The sequence below is a fragment of the Hyla sarda genome, chromosome 10 (assembly GCF_029499605.1).
Source record: "Hyla sarda isolate aHylSar1 chromosome 10, aHylSar1.hap1, whole genome shotgun sequence".
Lineage (NCBI taxonomy): Eukaryota > Metazoa > Chordata > Amphibia > Anura > Hylidae > Hyla > Hyla sarda.
In genome coordinates, this window is record NC_079198.1 from 16,706,924 (window position 1) to 16,725,523 (window position 18,600).

Consider the following 18,600-nt stretch of genomic DNA (forward strand, 5'->3'; position numbering starts at 1 on the left):
ACTGATAATAACATCTGAGGATGTGTCCTACACCACACTTGTCTGTTTGTAATTCCTGTTCTCCTTAACACTTTAACATCACTCATGGCTTCACTTTTTGATCAACTATCTGTCAGTCAATCATAGTGTTGTCCTATGTGGACATTATTTTAATCTGATCGAGTTATTGTTGTGTAATGGTTCTACCCATTCAACTTTTATTTTGTGATATATTTAACGAGAGAAGCCTCACTTTATGACTTTTTTCCTCTTTAAAGGCTGTGTCCCGTCCAGGACCCCAGGATCAACCAATATTGTCACATACAGAACCACCATCTCATCCTGAGGAACCCAGTGACTTGGAGGAGTTAGAACAATTTGCCCGAACCTTCAAGCAACGTAGGATCAAACTTGGATTCACTCAGGTGGGAAAGATTTTCTGTCATCATAAATTCCAGTGTATTATATAAGTGTGATCGTTGTACTACTGTTTCTATTGACTGTCAACCCCCACATGAAGCTGTGGTCAACACGCCCCCTCCATATATCTCCATGGGAGAGCCGGAGATACACGAATGCTGTCTCTCCAGCTCTTCGGTAGAGATACATGGAGGGAGCGTGTCGGCCAACACTTCATGTGGGGTCAACACAGCTCCATTCATGCGGAAAGCGGGGCACTGCGTAGGAGATCGTGGGGGAGCCCCAGCGGTCGGACCCTCCACAATCAGACAGTTATCCCCTGTCCTTTCATGATGATTGACTCCTCTGGTGGTGGATTATTTCCCCCGAGAACGAAATGATCGGACAGTAGACAGATGATTCTCTCCGATGACATCATCTGTTGGTGGAAAAATTGACAAGCCCCCATAAAAATTGAAAGGCCATCCATCCCCCAAAAAATTGGTGTTCCAACCAACACATGTGTAAAGTGGTTGGGGGCCTTAAGACTTCCGTCTTTCTAGGCATTACAACGTTAACTAAGAAAATTGTGAAGAAATGGCTTAAGGGCCATTATAAAAAAAAACAAAAAACAGATCCTTCTATTTCAGTCCAGGGAGGGTTATGGTAGCCTAAATTGGCAACAGAAAAGAGCCTCATACAGCCATGCAGAGGTTTATGTTGGAGGCCTCCATCTAAGGTATATGTTGAGGAATACTTCCGTCATATAACGTCAACATTTTTTTGAAAAAAAAAACAAAAACAATATGTGAGGCCTAAGACAGTCATGTGTTTATGTAATGTGGAGTAGGGATTGTGCTAATGTCTCTTAATGTGCCTAAGAGTGCCTAATTGATTGGCTTTGCAGATGGATATCTTTATGAGGCACATACTGTTCTTTGGTACAGATACATGTAGGACAGTGTTCCCCAACCAGGGAACCTCCAGCTGTTGCAAAACTACAACTCCCAGCATGCCCGGACAGCCGTTGGCAACACTGATGTAGGATATGATGTATATGACAGACAGCGTTGTCTTGTAGTTCCGCTGTGTCATATGGGGGAAAGATGTACTCCTACATCCATGTTCTTAGGGTCTGATTTTGCCTTATGTGTTGAGGGTTATGTTATTTTACAGGGGGATGTTGGCCTGGCTATGGGAAAGCTGTATGGAAATGATTTCTCCCAGACAACCATCTCCCGATTTGAGGCACTTAACCTGAGTTTCAAGAACATGTGCAAGCTAAAACCATTACTACAGAAGTGGCTAAGTGATGCAGGTAAGATAAAAGAAAAATGTATCATACAATAAAAATACCCGGCTCTTGCCTCTTTATTACTTTTGTGACCACCATTTATTTTTAACACTTTAATGACCAACCCTCTTTGCATCTCAGCAGTCATAACCTTTTTGTCACCCCTTTTTGACCTGACTGTGTGAGGCATTGTTTTATGTGGGACAAATTGTATGTGCTGTGTGGCGGTATATAAAAATATAATTTTTTGCTATATATTTTTTTTAAATTAAAAGGTATATTCACACATACAGTATCATGCACATATTTGGCAGATTTAAATCTGTGCATTTGAAGCTGTGTTCAGTCACATAGTTTACATTGATATCCGCAGCTTTAATTCTGCAGCTTCAAATCAAATATGCGCAGTATACTATATGTGTGAATACACACTAAAGGGTATTCCCATTTCAGCAAATTATGCCCTATCCATAGATAGGAAAAACTAGCCGATCTGTGGGGGATGCCCTATAGAGTATGAATAGATAGCTGGCCATGCATGCAAAGTGTACTCTGTTGACTCGGAGGCACAATTTACCTGTGTTCTCAGGATCGGCAGGGATCTCAGGGGTCGGACCCCCACTGACTGGCCAGATATAACGTGCCAAAATGAAAATAACCCTTGAAGGGATTCTATTTCACGTCTTTATTTTAAATGTTCTCTTTTTGCGCACAATATGAGACTGAGGAGCTTTACTGACCGCCATCAAAAGACAGTGGACAATTGTTACTTGGTTAACATGGCATTTATTATAATGTTTGTTCTTAACACTGATTTCCTCTGTCTAGAAACAATGTCAGTAGACAGCACTCTGCCAAGTCCTAACCCTCTGAGCAGTCCTGGGGGAGGCTATGAAGGGCTCCCTGGTCGTAGACGCAAGAAACGCACCAGCATTGAGACCAATGTGCGCTTCGCACTGGAGAAAAGTTTTATTGCGGTGAGGCATGGGCAGAAATGTCGGTTTAAACCGTTCCGTATTAGATAATGACATTATTCATGTGTATTGTCCTGCTAAGGTATCCGTTTGGAGCTTTAGTATTGTTTATGGCTCAGGCCGAGTACAGAATAAAATTACAATTAATAGTACTCGGTTTACACATTGCATTTTGATTAGTATACTTTTTTGTATTTCATCTATTCATTTCTCTGTCGTACAGAACCAGAAACCTACCTCTGAGGAGATCCTTGTGATTGCTGAGCAGCTGAACATGGAGAAGGAAGTGATCCGCGTATGGTTCTGTAACCGTCGGCAGAAGGAAAAACGCATCAATCCTTGTAGCAGTATGCCACTTATTTCTAGCCAGAACAAAGGACAACTGTATGGGACCCATCTGGTAAAAATCCTTAGAAACATTCTCCCCAAACCACATCTGGAACCCTTCTAGATAAGAGTGATCTTTATAGGGCAGTGGTCTCCAACCTGGGGACCTCCAGATGTTGCAAAACTACAACTCCCAGCATGCCCGGACAGCCGTTGGCTGTCCAGGCATGCTGGAAGTTGTAGTTTTGCAACATCTGGAGGTCCGCAGGTTGGAGACCACTGCTATAGGGCATGCATACATAATTATTCTATTTACTTTGCAAAACTAGTACTAGTAGTTCTCACTTTCTGACACTTTCTATGATTTTACATATATTAAAATCATATTGATCTGGCCATTTTGACCCAATAAGCATGTCGTTTGGCTTGAACCCTGGAATCACTATTCTACTAATTTCAACTTTTGTGTTTTTGTAATATTTTTGCGCACCTTAAAGGAGTTTTCCCAAGGTTAAAGGTTATTCCCTATCAACTTGCTGATCTGCAGAGACCTTTTGGCTGAGACACCGATCATGGAAACGATGGTCAATTGTCCTACGAGTGAATGCAGTGGCAGAACGCATGCTCAGCTACCACTCCATTCACTGTGTATGGGACTTCTGAGCATAGCTTAGTTCAGGACTTGGCAACGTTCAGAAGTCTCATATAGAGTGAATAGAGCAGTGGTCAAGCATGTGCACTGTCACCTTACTTACTCTTGGGACAATTTACCCTGTTTTCGTGATCAGTTTGGCCCTCAGAAGCCAGACCGTCACCGATCAGCACGACCAAACACTATCCTGTTCCAAGAACTTGGGATAACCCCTTTAAAGGGGTACTCCGGTGAAAACCTTTTTTCTTTTAAATCAACTGGTGGCAGAAAGTTAAACATATTTGTAAATTACTTCTATTTAAAAATATTAATCCTTCCTGTACTTATTAACTTCTGAATACTACAGAGGAAATTCTTTTCTTTTTGGAATGCCCTCTGATGACATCACGAGCACAGTTCTCTCTGCTGACGTCATTATAATAATAACACTTTATTTATTGTTGTCCTTAGTGGGATTTGAACCCAAGTCCCCAGCACTGCAAGGCAGCAGTGCTAACCACTGAGCCACCATGATGCTCTTAGCAGACATCTGCTATGCATGGTTGCTAAAATGGACAGAGATGTCAGAAGAGAGCACTGTGCTCGTGATGTCATCAGTGTTCCAAAAAGAAAGGAATTTCCTCTGTAGCATTCAGCAGCTAATAAGTACTGGAAGGATTAAGATTTTTTAATAGAAGTAATTTACAAATATGCTTAACTTTCTGCCACCAGTTCATTTAAAAGAAAAAAGGTTTTCACCGGAGTACCCCTTTAAAGCAATGCATGTCAACATACTATGCACCTTATAGTAGTCTTGGTTATTCCTCCTGTCTCTATCCTCTGGTTTCCTCATCCTCCCTGCACACTCTCATTATTCCTCCTTTCCTTGATCTGCTCCAGGTGTCTCCCCCGGTGTCTGCCCCCACGCTCACTTCCCAGGCTTCCAGTAATCTCAGCACAACAGGTAAACGGACACCCCTTTTTCTCACTGAGCAGTGCTCCTTATTTGCTGCATCCTATATTTGTATAATTGAAATGTTGCACCCCTCTAAAATATCTCAAAATGGGATGTCACTGGTATGTGCTGCATTACCCACTGTTAAGCACAAAGCAAGCTTCTGTGCTGGGAAATATATTTTATTTGCAGCTACCTGGTAATTATAATAACCTAATGACTTATTTTTTTTTAATTGTTGCTTATTGTTTCTCTTTGCTTTTAGTGACTACCTTACCTACCACATTGGGGTCTCTTGTACATCCTCGTCCACCCTCCAACACAGCACCCCCATCTGCCACACCTCCTCCAAGCAACAGCACAAGTGCAAGTCCCCAGAGCAGCACCCATTCTGGGCTTAGCCTGACAGGACTTAGCCCCAATGCAGGGTAAGTACTGAAATGTAGAAATTTAATTTAGCATCACATTTTTATTAAAAAAAATAGCTGCTCTATATACAGTCTCTGAATATGATGTATGTTCATAGGCGCATTTAAGCTGAAACCACATCTAAAAGGCATATAATGAAAATGGTTACAATGTAGTAAGAATTTATTCACTGCTAAAAAAAATAAAGGGAACCTTAAGATAACACATCCTAGATCTGAATGAATGAACTAATTGTATGAAATACTTTTGTCTTTACATAATTGAATGTGCTGACAACAAAATCACACAAAAATTATCAATTGAAATCAAATTTATCAACCCATGGAGATCTGGATATGGAGTCACACTCAAAATCAAAGTGGAAAACCCCACTACAGGCTGATCCAACTTTATGTAATGTCCTTAATACAAGTCACAATGAGGCTCAGTAGTGTGTGTGGCCTCCACGTGCCCGTATGACCTCCCTACAACGCCTGGGCATGCTCCTGATTAGGAGGTGGAGGATGGTCTCCTGAGGGATATCCTCCCAGACCTGGACTAAAGCATCCGCCAACTCCTGGACAGTCTGTGGTGGATGGAGCGAGACATGATGTCCCAGATGTGCTCAATCGGATTCCGGTCTGGGGAACAGGCGGCCAGTCCATAGCATCAAGCCTTCCTCTTGCAGGAACTGCTGACACACTCCAGCCACATGAGGTCTAGTATTGTCTTTTATTAGGAGGAACCCAGGGCCAACCGCACCAGCATATGGTATCACAAGGGGGTCTGAGGATCTCATCTCGGTACCTAATGGCAGTCAGGCTACCTCTGGCAAACACATGGAGGGCTGTGCGGCCCCCCAAAGAAATGCCACCCCACACCATTACTGACCCACCGCCAAACCGGTCATGCTGAAGGATGTTGCAGTCAGCAGAACATTCTCCACTGCGTCTCCAGACTCTGTCACGTCTGTCACACTACGCTGGCAGACACAGCAAACCTTCTTGCCACAGCTCGCATTGATGTGCCATCCTGGATGAGCTGCACTACATGAGCCACTAATGTGGGTTGTAGACTCCGTCTCATGCTACCACTAGAGTGAAAGCACCGCCAGCATTCAAAAGTAACCAAAACATCAGCCAGGAAACATAGAAACTGAGAAGTTGTCTGTGGTCACCACTTGTAGAACCACTCCTTTATTGAGGGTGTCTTGCTAATTGCCTATAATTTCCACCTGTTGTCTGTTCCATTTGCACAACAGCATGTAATACTGATTATCAATCAGTGTTTCTTCCTGAGTGGACAGTGTGATTTCACAGAAGTGTCATTGACTTGGAGTTACATTGTGTTGTTTAAGTGTTCCCCTTATTTTTTGGAGCAGTGTAGATCAAGACAGGCAGTAATATGCCCTGCATCTGCTCTGTTCTGTGTCTTGATCTGTGTTTGCCTCACTGCCTAAAAGGACATTTATATTGTGCCATATACCTAGCAATGCACCAGTAGCACTTACATTAGCCCACAAACTCTCTATCTGTAAAACACATCCTCACCAAATTCTGAAAACTTAGAATTTTTCTTTGAAAGATTTTTTTTTTTAAAGGATATTCCGGCTTTATACATCTTATCCTCTATCTAAAGGATAGGGGATAAGATGTATGATCGCAGGGGTCCCGCCAGCGGCGGGACCCCTTCGATCATACATCTTATTCCCTATCCTTTGGATAGGGGATAGGATGTATAGAGCCGGAATACCCCTATAACACTTTGCTAATACACTGTTAGAAGCTGCAATATATATATATATATATAGATGATGTATTATGAAAGGTGTCCATTTGGCAGTAACCATTAGAGAATGTCTTTCAGGTCTTATCCATGTTCTTGGTCTTGCAGGGGCACAGTGCTCGGGGTCAGCCCGGGGTTGAACCCAGCCCTCATGGCTGGAAACCCACTGGCCACCATACAAGGTTTGTAGAACAGGAGAAGTCACATGGACTCTCCGACTCTCACGTGCCTGTTCATAGCATGCGTCATCACATTTACATTTGTATTGATGGACTGTGAAGTTTCCATGACATTCCAGCTGCATACCATATCTATATTTGTGAACCCCAGGAGGAAGCCTTACATGTGAACACAAATGGTGACTTAATAGATTTTTTTTTTTTTTAGGTAAGAAAAAAAGGGAACAGTCATAAAATTTAAAAAAATTCTGTTGTTTTATAATAAATCCTGTAATCTTTAGCATAGGCACTGATCGGCACTTACCATCTAGAAGTGGAATAAATTATAATTTGTAGAATTAACCATAAGGCTAGGTTTCCACTTGTTTCTTTTTTTTACACTTAAAAAAAAAAAAAACGCCAGAAAAACTGCCACAGGTTTTTCCTACATTTTGACAGTTTTTCTGAGGTTTTTGCCTTTGAGTGGAAATTGCATTTTTGGCCCCTTTGACGTTTTTTTCTAAATTTCTTGGGTACAAAAAAAAAAAAGATGCAGTAGGGATGGGAAAAAATGTATTTAACAAAATGTTTATTTTTTATAGCGAAATTTTAATTTTTTTTTTAATAAAGTGTGTTTCACTTTTTTTGTCTCTATTTTTTAGGTAGTACTACTACTCCCAGCATGGAACAGACTGTTCCATGATGGGAGTAGTATTACCTGTACTAATAGAAAGATCACCCTGGGTATCACTCCTGACACCCGACGCGATCGTCCTATCTACTGCAGAGATGCGAAGTGGCTCTATACAGCGCTCGCATCTCTGCTCTGTACCCCGGCCGACCAGAAATATGAATAGATATTCACCTCACTCATTCCTATTTTCCGCCCAGAGTGGGGATTGGCCGGATGGTTGCAGCCAATCACAGCTCTCAGCGGGAACTATGATCCAGTGATGTTCTATTCATATCACTGGCCGGAGTATAGTGCAGAGATGCGAGCACTGTATAGAGACGCTCTGTTCAGAGCAGAGATCACTGCAATAGATAGGACGATCCCATCGGGTGTCAGGAGTGATACCCGCTGTGATCTGTCCTTAACTGCACGTACTACTACTCCCAACATGGAGCACACTCTGCTCCATGCTGGGAGCTGTAGTACCTGCATTAATAGACAGATCGCAGCGAGTGTCACTTCTGACACCCACTGTGATCCTCCTGTATAATGTATAGATGCAGACGGCCACTTTTCTATGGTCCCCTGCACTGCCGTATATATACACCTATCCATATTTCCCACAGAGAGTTGTGATTGGCTGGAACCATCTGGCCAATCACAGCTCTCTGCTGGAAATAGGAATAGGTGTATATATACGGCAGTGCAGGGGACCATAGAAGAGCGGCTGCCCGCATCTATAAATTATACAGAAGGATTGCAACGTCAATTCTGTCAATTAGTACAGGTACTTATACTCCCATGATGGAACAGTGTTCCATGCTGGGAGTAGTAGTGCTACCTAAAAAATGTAAAGAAAACTACCTAAAAAATGTTAAAAAAAAAAAACACACACACACTACATTTTTATTATTGTCGGATACATTTTTAGTGCCCTGCCCGCGCACATAAATTGATCCCTGTTTAAAAATAAATACAAATTTTGTTAAATACAATTTTTTTCCATCACTTCTGTATCTTTTTTAGAATTTTTTTTTTAATGGTACCCTACGAAATTTTATTAAAAAAGGTATCGCCATCACTTTTTTGGATCGCTTTTGAAGTCCAAAAAAGAATATAAAAACACAGGCAAAAAGGCAAAAGTTAAAACCCACATGGTGTTTTTCATGGCGCTTTTTCACTTCCATAGACTTCTATGGGAGGAAAATGCCGAGATTTTCCTTAAAAAACGCCAAAGTCTCAACAAGAGGTCATTTTTTAAAAACTGCCCAGGAGCCAAAAATTGCTGAAAAACGCCAAAAGGATTTAAAAAAAATGCCAAACTGAAAAACGCCAAGTGGATCTGGCATTTTGCAGTTCCCTATCGACTTGCAGCTAACATGGCCGCAGTGTTTTTTCAGAAAAAAAAATGCCATGCGGCAGAATGGACGTTTTTATTGGCGTTTATTGGCATTTATCGGAGTGCCAATAGTAAGAAAACTAAGAAATCCAATTCAATGTTGGCACTTCAGTTGCTGAGCATTATTAGAACAAATGAGTAATACTGAGAATTTACAATTGCTGTTTCTTTTTTATGATAGCAACAGGCAAATCCCCAAACAGCTAAAGGGATGCATGAGTGATGTTATTATCTTAATTTAACCCCTTAACAACCAGGGTGTTTAATTCCTAAATGACCTACTACTAAAATAATTGTTATGCTATATTTTTATTCCATTTTTTTTAAGATAGATATATACATTTCTTTTGATTTTTTTTAAGGGCAATGTAGACAAATGTTAAATATAATAAATTTATTTTTAATATTTTTTTTAAAAGTATTTTATAGTTTAAATATGCAATCCAAAGTAATAGGATGGGTTACCTATTTAGTCATGAAATGCGTAGTCTCAGGTACTGTTATAACTATGATTTGAGTGCATAGTGCTTTATTTAGCAGTTTTCTTTTGTAAATACTTAGAAGCCCCACTTATTGTGACACTATTCACTAACATAGCTGACTTCAGTCTGCTAATGCCCAGCAGCTCTGCCATGCCCAGGACCAACTGGCGATCATTGCATTGATGCTACCTCCATTCGCTACATGGTGTTTATTAAGTATTTTGTAGACTTTAAAGAGATGATCATTTCTGTCTTCTTTCCAGGAACCCTGGCTGTCTACAGTAGGCAGACGCTCAACCAACTCCAACCAGATAACAGGAGTTTTTAACCACCAAAACTATAATATATTGCTGCAGAATTAGAACCTGCTTCATCTGCCATCAAAAGGCAGTGGCTGGTCATTAAGGGTTTAAATAGTTCTTTATTTTTCCTTTTATTTAATTTCGTCTGTATTTTCATCCCTTTGTAATATTGTTTTAGCTGACCAATTCTCTTAAAGCTGAACTGCATTAATTTTTCCTGTCCTTCTGTCTCCTAGCTCTGACCAGTGGTGGCTCTCTGCCACTCTCCGGTCTTGATGCCAGCGGTAATCTCGTCCTTGCCAGTGGTTCCAGCATCTCCAACGCTCCCAGTCTGGTGAGCTCTCCGCTCTTCCTGAACCCTGGAGGTATCCCTCTTATCGGCTCTGGCCTGGGACGCATCACTTCTGCTGGTGGTACCCCTAGTCTCTCTCCAGCCTCCACCACTTCTTCTGGCGAGGCTCCTCTCTCTACCCTACAGCACAGTCCAGGAGGCTCCCAGCATAGCGGGGAGAGTGATTGAAAGAGGAAACCATCTCTCCCCCCCCCCCTTCAACCTCCACCAGCACCCAAGCTGAGTCTCCATAGAAATGGTGGCTCCTGGATTCTTCAGGGGGGTAGAGGTGTGAGTACTTTTCAGATGGTGTTGCCTCTTTCCCCCTCAACCCTCCAAGTGAAGAAGTGAAATGTATGGAGGGGGGGATTGGAACCAAAATGAAGAACCAAAAACAAATTCCTAAACCAAATAAGAACCAAAAAACCCAAACCTCGGAAATACTTCAGAGAAACCAAAAATATGCTGCACCCTACTCTGGGTGTACAGAGCTCCCCTACCAAAGGAATTCCCAAAGACTGAGCCCCCCTGCTCCCTCTTGTTAGTCATGTTGATCTAGGTGCCATTTTTAGTTACTGATACGTATGAGGTGAATTCAGGGGGGGGCAGGGAGATCCTCCAAGCTCCTTCCTCCTGTTGCTTTACGTTCTCTTATTACAGAGAATGAATGTCACAGATTTTAGGAGGAAGGGAAGGAGGCTGCAGCGGGAGAGTGTCCGCTCATGAGATGGGGTGCATGGGTGAAATAAGGGAGACCTACTCAGATAATGCCCATCGCTCCCCCTCTTCTACACCAAATACCAAAATAACAGCTTTATCCAAAGCCTAACATATCTCTAGAACCTCAGAGTAACTCTGTGTACATGTGTGAAGTCCATATTGAAGAATACACACAAAGATTTATTTATAGCTTTTTTTTATGTTTAGCCAGCACTGAACCTCCTTCCCCTTCCAATCCCTATTATTTACGCTGTATTTATTTAGAAATCGCCTAACATCCCCATACTACACATAAGAAACTTTTCACAATTCTGTTTACAGAAAACGAAATCTATATTTCTCGTTCCAGCTCTAGATGTGGTTAGAAAACTTATAATAGCTTTTGCCGAGCTGGCGGAAAAAACATTTCAAAAAGTTTTCCCTTTCCCACGGATGTTTTTTTCTACAATCTTTTATAACGAGAAGTTGGTAATTTTTACTTTCTTTTACCTATTGATTGTCTCTTTTTCCCCTTTCCCTATATATTTATATATTTTAACCCTCACACCGCACAATAGCTTTTTAGACTAAAAATATGTTAGCGACTTTGCTTCATTGCACCCCCGCCCCTTTCTTTTTTGCTCTTAATTCCTATTTATTTATTTATTTATAATGCTGCCGAGCTTTATTTTTGCCTTTTTCTCATGGGATATATTTCCAGGATCACATGTTTCCGTGGATGGACAAAAATAAAAAAAAAACAAGCAAACCAAAAATGAAACCAAAACAAACACAAAGGAGAAACCAAAAAGAACAAACAAAAACTTATTCTTTGCTAACGTTGTGCCAAAGTACAGACTGAAGTTGGTAAAGTGAAGATATATACCAAGAAATAGAGTTACCAAAAATCTCGTGTTCCCCCTCCTTCTGAGCCCTAACATCCCGTGGACAATGGTACAAGAGTCACAAGGGTGAGGGCTGCAGGGGTGCGTCTTTCTCTGTCTTATATACCTCATCTGAAGAAGCCGATATTATAAAAAAAAAAAAGGATACTCAAGGAGGGAATGTTATCGAAACCAAAAACTTAAATTCCGGTGAGGTGCGAGGAGCTTAGACTTTCCCTCCTGCATCCCCGTCCAAAAAGCTTTAACGGCCTCTTTGAAAACTTCTCATTTTATTTTTCCATTTTATTTGTGGGTTTTACAAACAATTTTTGTTTTCTCTGTGCCAAAGTATAAAAAAAAAAAAGTTATAAACTTTAAACTTCAGAGAAAGCGCCATGGAAATGAGGGGGAACAAATCGTATACCAAAAAATTTCCACATCAGGTGGAGGACTTATCTGAAACATGAATGAAAGAAAAAGAGAGAAACAAACAAGACCAAAAAAAAAAAAATGAAACACTCTTTTCTTTTTCTTTTTTTCTTTAAATTTGTTTTCTACATTTTTTTTAGCTGTTGTTCTTTTTTGGAAATGTGAACTTTGAACTTTCTTAAAGGGACATGGGCCTCATTATAGCTTTAGCTTTAGATGTGATGGAAAAAAAATAAAAAGAAAAAAAAACAAAAAAATTTCAAAAACATAATCAGGGGTCAAAGAAAGATGATACTGTGAAAAAGGATGCTTTACAAAATGCTGTCAAAAGTTGCTTAGCCCATTACCTGCCAGTGACGTTTGCTTTGACGTTTGTCGCAGACTATCTTGCAGTGAAGGGGTTAACCTCCTTTTGTGTGCCCCACTGCTTTAATTTATGTGGTAAGACTTTCACTGTAGGAAGAAAGGGGTGCTAGGAGTGGGACTTATAGAATGGACTAATGATTGCATGCAGATCTAATTCCTAATGGAGCGCTCCACTACTACAGCAGTGGTGAGAAGCTAAAATGATGCTGAACAATGTGTTTATAGGGGAAGCTAAAGAAGGGTTCCAGCTAAATGCCACCGTCTACTGAATAACCTGTTACCTCTTTTTTTCCCATAGTCTTGTTCCTTCTTAGGTCTGTGCTAAAGATGTTTTATAAGAAACTTTACTGTTAGTCTGACGTAAATTGTACACATATTTACAGACTTAGACGACCAAAATTTATTTGTTGGAATCTAAATCTGTTGGATCTCTTGCTTTAAAGGGGCATTCCGGTATTAGAAAATTATCACCCCATGATATATGACTTACTAATATAGTGACAACTTCCCTGACAGGAAGTTGTGTAGTCCTTTTATTTTCAGTGGGGTGTTGTCTCAGTAGCTCCCTAGCTCCTCCCTCTCTCCCAAGACAACACATCATCCTTTTGCTGTCTCTGGAGGTGTAGCTTGATCTTGTCTCTGAGCTCAAACCCTGCTACCTGAGTGATGTCATCACCTCAGACCAGCCCCTACAGACTACATTTCCATCTCCCTGCCATATACACATACAAATTATTTATTGGGACATTTAGGAAACATAAGGTGCATTTACAGCATTTGTCTTGGGATGGGAATTGCCACAGGCAAAGGAACAGACAGGGAATGAATGCAGCAGCTGTGTGGAGAAAGAGTCTGCTATGTAATGCAAGATCTGAGGGAAACCATTACATTCTGGGAATTGTAGTACTGAGCAACAGTGAATATCTGACATAGAAAGGGACCCACGGACACACAAAATAAATAGTTTTTTTTTGCAGTTTCAGAACTGGGGTTGACAGATAAGCAATGCTGTATGCTTCTGCAGCATTTTTTTTTACCTTATATCGGAGTACTCCTTTAAAATAATGCAAACAAAAAGAGATACAACCTCATGCACGAGGCTCAATGTTTTTTTTACCAATGAAAGGAAAAAAAATTGTCATGGGGAAAGTGCTTTATGAATTATTGGATACCCCTAGATACCTATGTATGGTTACAGTCAATGATATCATGGTGGTAGTAACTGTCCTGACAAAATATATGTCAATTGTAAGGAGAAATACCTATAAAAGTCTAAAATGTTATCTCTTGAAACTATGATACTTAGGCCACATTTGTATAATCCAGGGTACCTCCAGCTGTTGCAAAACTACAACTTCCAACATCTTTATAATTCATTATGTACCATATTTCCAATTTGTCTGTAAACCGTAAAATTGTCTGTGATCTTTTAAATAAGTTTTCCAGGAAAAAAGAAAAATCCAGGTTGGCATCTCTGCTAAACAGAGGTCAATGGGATAATTTGCAATGGTCTCATTCATCTGTATAAAGAGGGTCAGTGTATGCAAGACCTGTTCTGGGCATGAATACGGATTTGGCCCCTCAATTTAAGCAATGTTGCGGGTCCTACAGGTCAGATCATTACCTAACTTTTATAATCTGATTTTTATAATCTGAGAGTTGTGGTCTGCCCACCCCTTTAACCTACAAAATACTGTCATAAAGCCTTACAACAAGTATAATGGGAAACTTTTTTTTTTAATCAACTGGTGCCAGAAAGTTATAAAGATTTGTAAATTACTTCTATTAAAAAATCTTAATCCTTCCAGTACTTTTTAAGGGCTGTATACTACAGAGGAAATGTTTATCTTTTTTGGATTTCTCTTATGTCACGACCACAGTGCTCTCTGCTGACCTCTGCTGTTCATTTTAGGAACATCCCCATAGCAAACACATGCTTCTCTGGACAGTTCCTAAAATGGACAGCAGAGGTCAGCAGAGAGCACTGTGGTCGTGACATAAGAGAAATCCAAAAAGAAAAAAAATTCCTCTGTAGTATACAGCCCCTAAAAACTACTGGAAGGATTAAGATTTTTTTAAAGAAGTAATATACAAATCTATTTATCTTTCTGGCACCAGTTGATTAGAAAAAAAAGTTGTCCACAGTAGTAACCCTTTAAAGAAACGTATCCCCTATCCAAAGGATAGGGGATAAGTGTCTGATCACAATGGGGCCGACCTCAGGGATCCCCCCATCCCCGATCTCCTGAACGAGGGCCTTCTCTTACCTCTGCATTCTCGAGTGTGCAGCTTTTCCCAAGTGCACTCCAGCCTTCACCTTCGGAGACATACTGGTGCTGAACAGAAGTGACTGCCAGCTCAGCCAGTCACCTGCCAAGACAGTGATCAGCTGAGCGGCACGTCACTTCAGTGAAGGTGGGGGCCGGAACGTGCTGGGGAGAAGCGGCGGACCCGTGCATGCAGAGTTGAGAACCGGGCCTCAATCAGGAGATACAGAAAAAAAGAGACGGTCCAGCCCAGGATTGCAGATAAAAGCAGTTTCTTTCTTTATTGGGTTGTATTCAGACAGAACAGCAGCCGACGCGTTTCGGACCTACACCAGGTCCTTAGTCATGGCATGTCAATCAGGAGATAAGGGGGTCCCAGCAGTCGGACCAACCTGAGATCAGACTCTTGTCCCCAGTCCTGTGGATAGTGGATAAGTTTTTAGAAAGTTGAGTACCCTTTAAGGTTTTAGTGGTTTTCTAATACACAGTCAGTAATCGGTGGTTAAAGTATATAATGTGCACTGTCAGATTAAATTCCAAAAAAATTACAATATTATAAGATAAACTATGGTTTCCAATTTAAAGGGATTATCAGGAAAAAACGTTTTTCAGTATAAATGCTTAAATGGGGACTCTCATTAAAACAAATTTTTGCTATTGCACTCCTTATGGTAAATGAAAAATACTTCTAATATACTTTGTTTAAAAAAAAATGAAGTTTTCTATGTTTTATTTGTGCTTAAAAAAGCTCAAGAACACATTTCCCCCCCAACTCATACACAGACTTTGGACCAAAGTCCAAACACAGGAAGTGCCGCCTGGAGTGCTGAGGGGGGGGGGGGGGTGTCCAACCAACAGTATATGGCAGTTATGTGTGAGAGGAGCTATGATTGGATGAGGCTGGACACCCCCCCCCCCCCCCAGCACTCCAGGCGGCACTTCCTGTGTTTGGACTTTGGTCCAAAGTCTGTGTATGAGTTGGGGATGTGCTCTTGAGTGTTTTTAAGCACAAATAAAACATAGAAAACTTCATTTTTTTTTCTAAACAAAGTATATTAGAAATATTTTTTATTTACCATAAGGAATGCAATAGCAAAAATTAGTTTTAATGAGAGTTACCCTTTAAGTTGGCAGTAAAACATAAAAAACCCATAGCCATCTGCCATTCATCCACCACCAGGACCGTTCCGATAGTGCCGGTCCTGATCTCTGTACTGATACATAGGAAGTAACTGCTTAGCTCAGTGTTTCCCAACCAGGGCACCTTCAGCTGTTTCAAAACTACAACTCCCAGCATGCTCGGACAGCCGAAGGCTGTCCGAGCATGCTGGGAGTTGTAGTTTTGAAACAGCTGGAGGCGCCCTGGTTGGGAAACACTGGCTTAGCTAATCGCAAGCTGAGGCAGGGCACTGCTGAGACCATTCATAGACACTTACTATGTTTTACTGCTAACCTGAGCACTTCCAAATGTAAAAAATGTCTCTGTATAATCCCTGTAATTGTCTCTGAAAGCCAAACTGTGAAAGAGGGTCTATGTTAGGAACAATAGTGGTCACAATGCCTGAGGATGTTGTATATGTCGACTATGTACTGGTATGATATAGCCTCCAACTCTCAAGTTACACTTGGGTCCATTCTTCGGTACTAAAAATTCTGTTTTGTGTTGAGGATATATATATATATATATATATATATATATATATATATATATATAGTTAAAGGGGTATTTTTTATTTTATTTTCTATTTTTTTTATATCAACTGGATCCAGAAAGTTAAATAGATTTGTAAATTACTTCTATTCAAAAATCTTAATCCTTCCAATAATTATCAGCTGCTGAAGTTGAGTTGTTCTTTTCTGTCTGGCATCAGTGCTCTCTGCTGACATCTCTGCTTGTCTCAGGAACTGCGCAGAGTAGAAGAGGTTTCCTATGGGGATTTGCTTCTACTCTGGACAGTTCCCGAGACAGGTGTCATCAGAGAGCACTTAGACAGAAAAGAACAACTCCACTTCAGCAGCTCATAAGTACTGAAAGGATTAAGATTATTTAATAGAAGTAATTTACAAATCTGTTAAACTTTCTGGAGCCAGTTGATATATATAAAAAAAGTTTTTTTTCTGGATAATCCCTTTAAATCTTGGCATTTGGAATGTTTTAGGATGATTTCACAGACAAAAAAAAAAAAAGCTGCGGATTTACCCTGCGGATTTGCATAGGTAAATTCTGTAGTGGAATACAATAGCAAGTGAATGTACCATCATACTGTACCGTGTTTGTATTAACCGATCATGTAAGGTGTGACACCTATGGGGGGGGCAATACTTCATCACACATCCTGCAACTTAGATATAGGAAGTACAGTGCAGATATCCAGCCAAAAAAAAACATATCCCCTATATACTGGACTGACCAAGATCTTTTCTTTGGCGTCAGAATTTCAGCAGATGAATATCCGTCACTGAAATTCCGTAGTGAGGACTGTGCAGCGGAATCCCATTGACAGCAATGGGGCGCTGCTGCATCGGAACTTCTATACTGAATTCCGCTCGGGATTTCCGTAGTGTGAACCTAGCCTTAGTCTAAGTTTAGACCAACTGCTCCTAAATATTATACCAAAATTTTTTTGGCTCAACGAGTCGAGTATTAGCCACACCTCCTTTTCTCTGAAGCCACGCCCTTTTCATTAGGCCACAACACTTTGCCAAGCCAGATACAAAAAAACCAAAACAAAAAAAATAGCATAATAAATGTGGAAGCCAGTTTTTGGCGCAAATTGCACCATAATTCTGGCACCTTTTGCAACAGCAAGTGTTCCCCATGTTGTTCTGACTAAGGGTACGTTCAGACGAGCGGATTTGCAGTATTTTGCTGCGGATCCGCCGCTGAAGGACCGCTGTATGCTGCCTTTACATGTGCCTGCTCGGAGCGGCGATACGCCGCCACGAGCAGACACACTGCGATGTGCGATTCACCGCGCATGCGCAGTATACTCGCACATTGCGGCATCTCTCGGCCTAGCTCATAGATCAGGGGGAGCGGCCGCGATGTGTGCTAGTACACCGCGCATGCGCGGCTAATCGCACATCGCTTCAGTGTGTCTGCACGTAGTGGCGTATTGCTGCTCCGAGCAGGCACATGTAGAGGCAGCATATAGGAGGTCCTTCAGCGGCGGATCTGCATCGTAAAATACGCTGTAAATCCGCTCGTCTGAACGTACCCTTAGTCCTAAGGGGACAGGGTGTGACACAGAAATGTTCTCATTGGTGTCAGGCACCACCCCCTCAGGCCCTGCACGAGGCAGAATCAATGTTTCAGCTTTGCCTTTAAGGCTATGTTCACACAGCAGAATTTTTGAACGAAGTGCTGCCGAAAAATTCAGTCGGGAAATGCATTGCCGTCTATGTACACGGCGCATTCATGAACTCTGTAGAATGTCCATTCCGCCGTGTGAACATAGCCAAAGCCAGTGTTTCCCAACCAGTGTGCCTCCAGCTGTTGCAAAACTGCAACTTCCAGCATGCCCGGACAGCCTTTGGCTGTCCGGGCATGCTGGGAGTTGTAGTTTTGCAGCAGCTGGAGGCACACTGGTTGAAAAACACTGCTTTAAACTAGCCTTAGATCTTTCAGAAAGTCACCTGCTCATGGCCCCCCACACACTGTATGGCTACGTCCACCCACAGTTTTAGGGCCTTTCTTTTTCCTACCCGAATAAACGACAACCCAAAAACAACCATTTTTTTTTCTATCTATCCTTTCCTTACAATAATGGCCATTCAGTAATACAACACGTGCATTATCGGCAATTTTTCAATTAACTCATTGAAACCTTTGAAGTCAATAACTGCAAAAATACATCT

General features: G+C 41.2%; 1 protein-coding gene across 3 annotated transcripts in view; it reads left to right on the forward strand.

Annotated features, from left to right (window-relative positions):
* POU2F2 (POU class 2 homeobox 2) overlaps positions 1 to 14,163 on the forward strand; it is a 216,477-nt gene extending 202,314 nt beyond the window's left edge. The window contains exons 13-20 of one of the 3 annotated variants that reach the window (XM_056542917.1): positions 258 to 404; positions 1,555 to 1,696; positions 2,501 to 2,649; positions 2,870 to 3,046; positions 4,505 to 4,568; positions 4,825 to 4,987; positions 6,861 to 6,934; positions 10,003 to 14,163. In XM_056542917.1, the coding sequence (XP_056398892.1) occupies positions 258 to 404; positions 1,555 to 1,696; positions 2,501 to 2,649; positions 2,870 to 3,046; positions 4,505 to 4,568; positions 4,825 to 4,987; positions 6,861 to 6,934; positions 10,003 to 10,286 (1,200 nt within the window). In that variant the 3' untranslated portion in view covers positions 10,287 to 14,163. The remainder of the gene's footprint in view (positions 1 to 257; positions 405 to 1,554; positions 1,697 to 2,500; positions 2,650 to 2,869; positions 3,047 to 4,504; positions 4,569 to 4,824; positions 4,988 to 6,860; positions 6,935 to 10,002) is intronic. The other 2 variants (XM_056542918.1, XM_056542919.1) reach the window with 2 other exon arrangements.
* Positions 14,164 to 18,600: the final 4,437 nt, after the last annotated feature.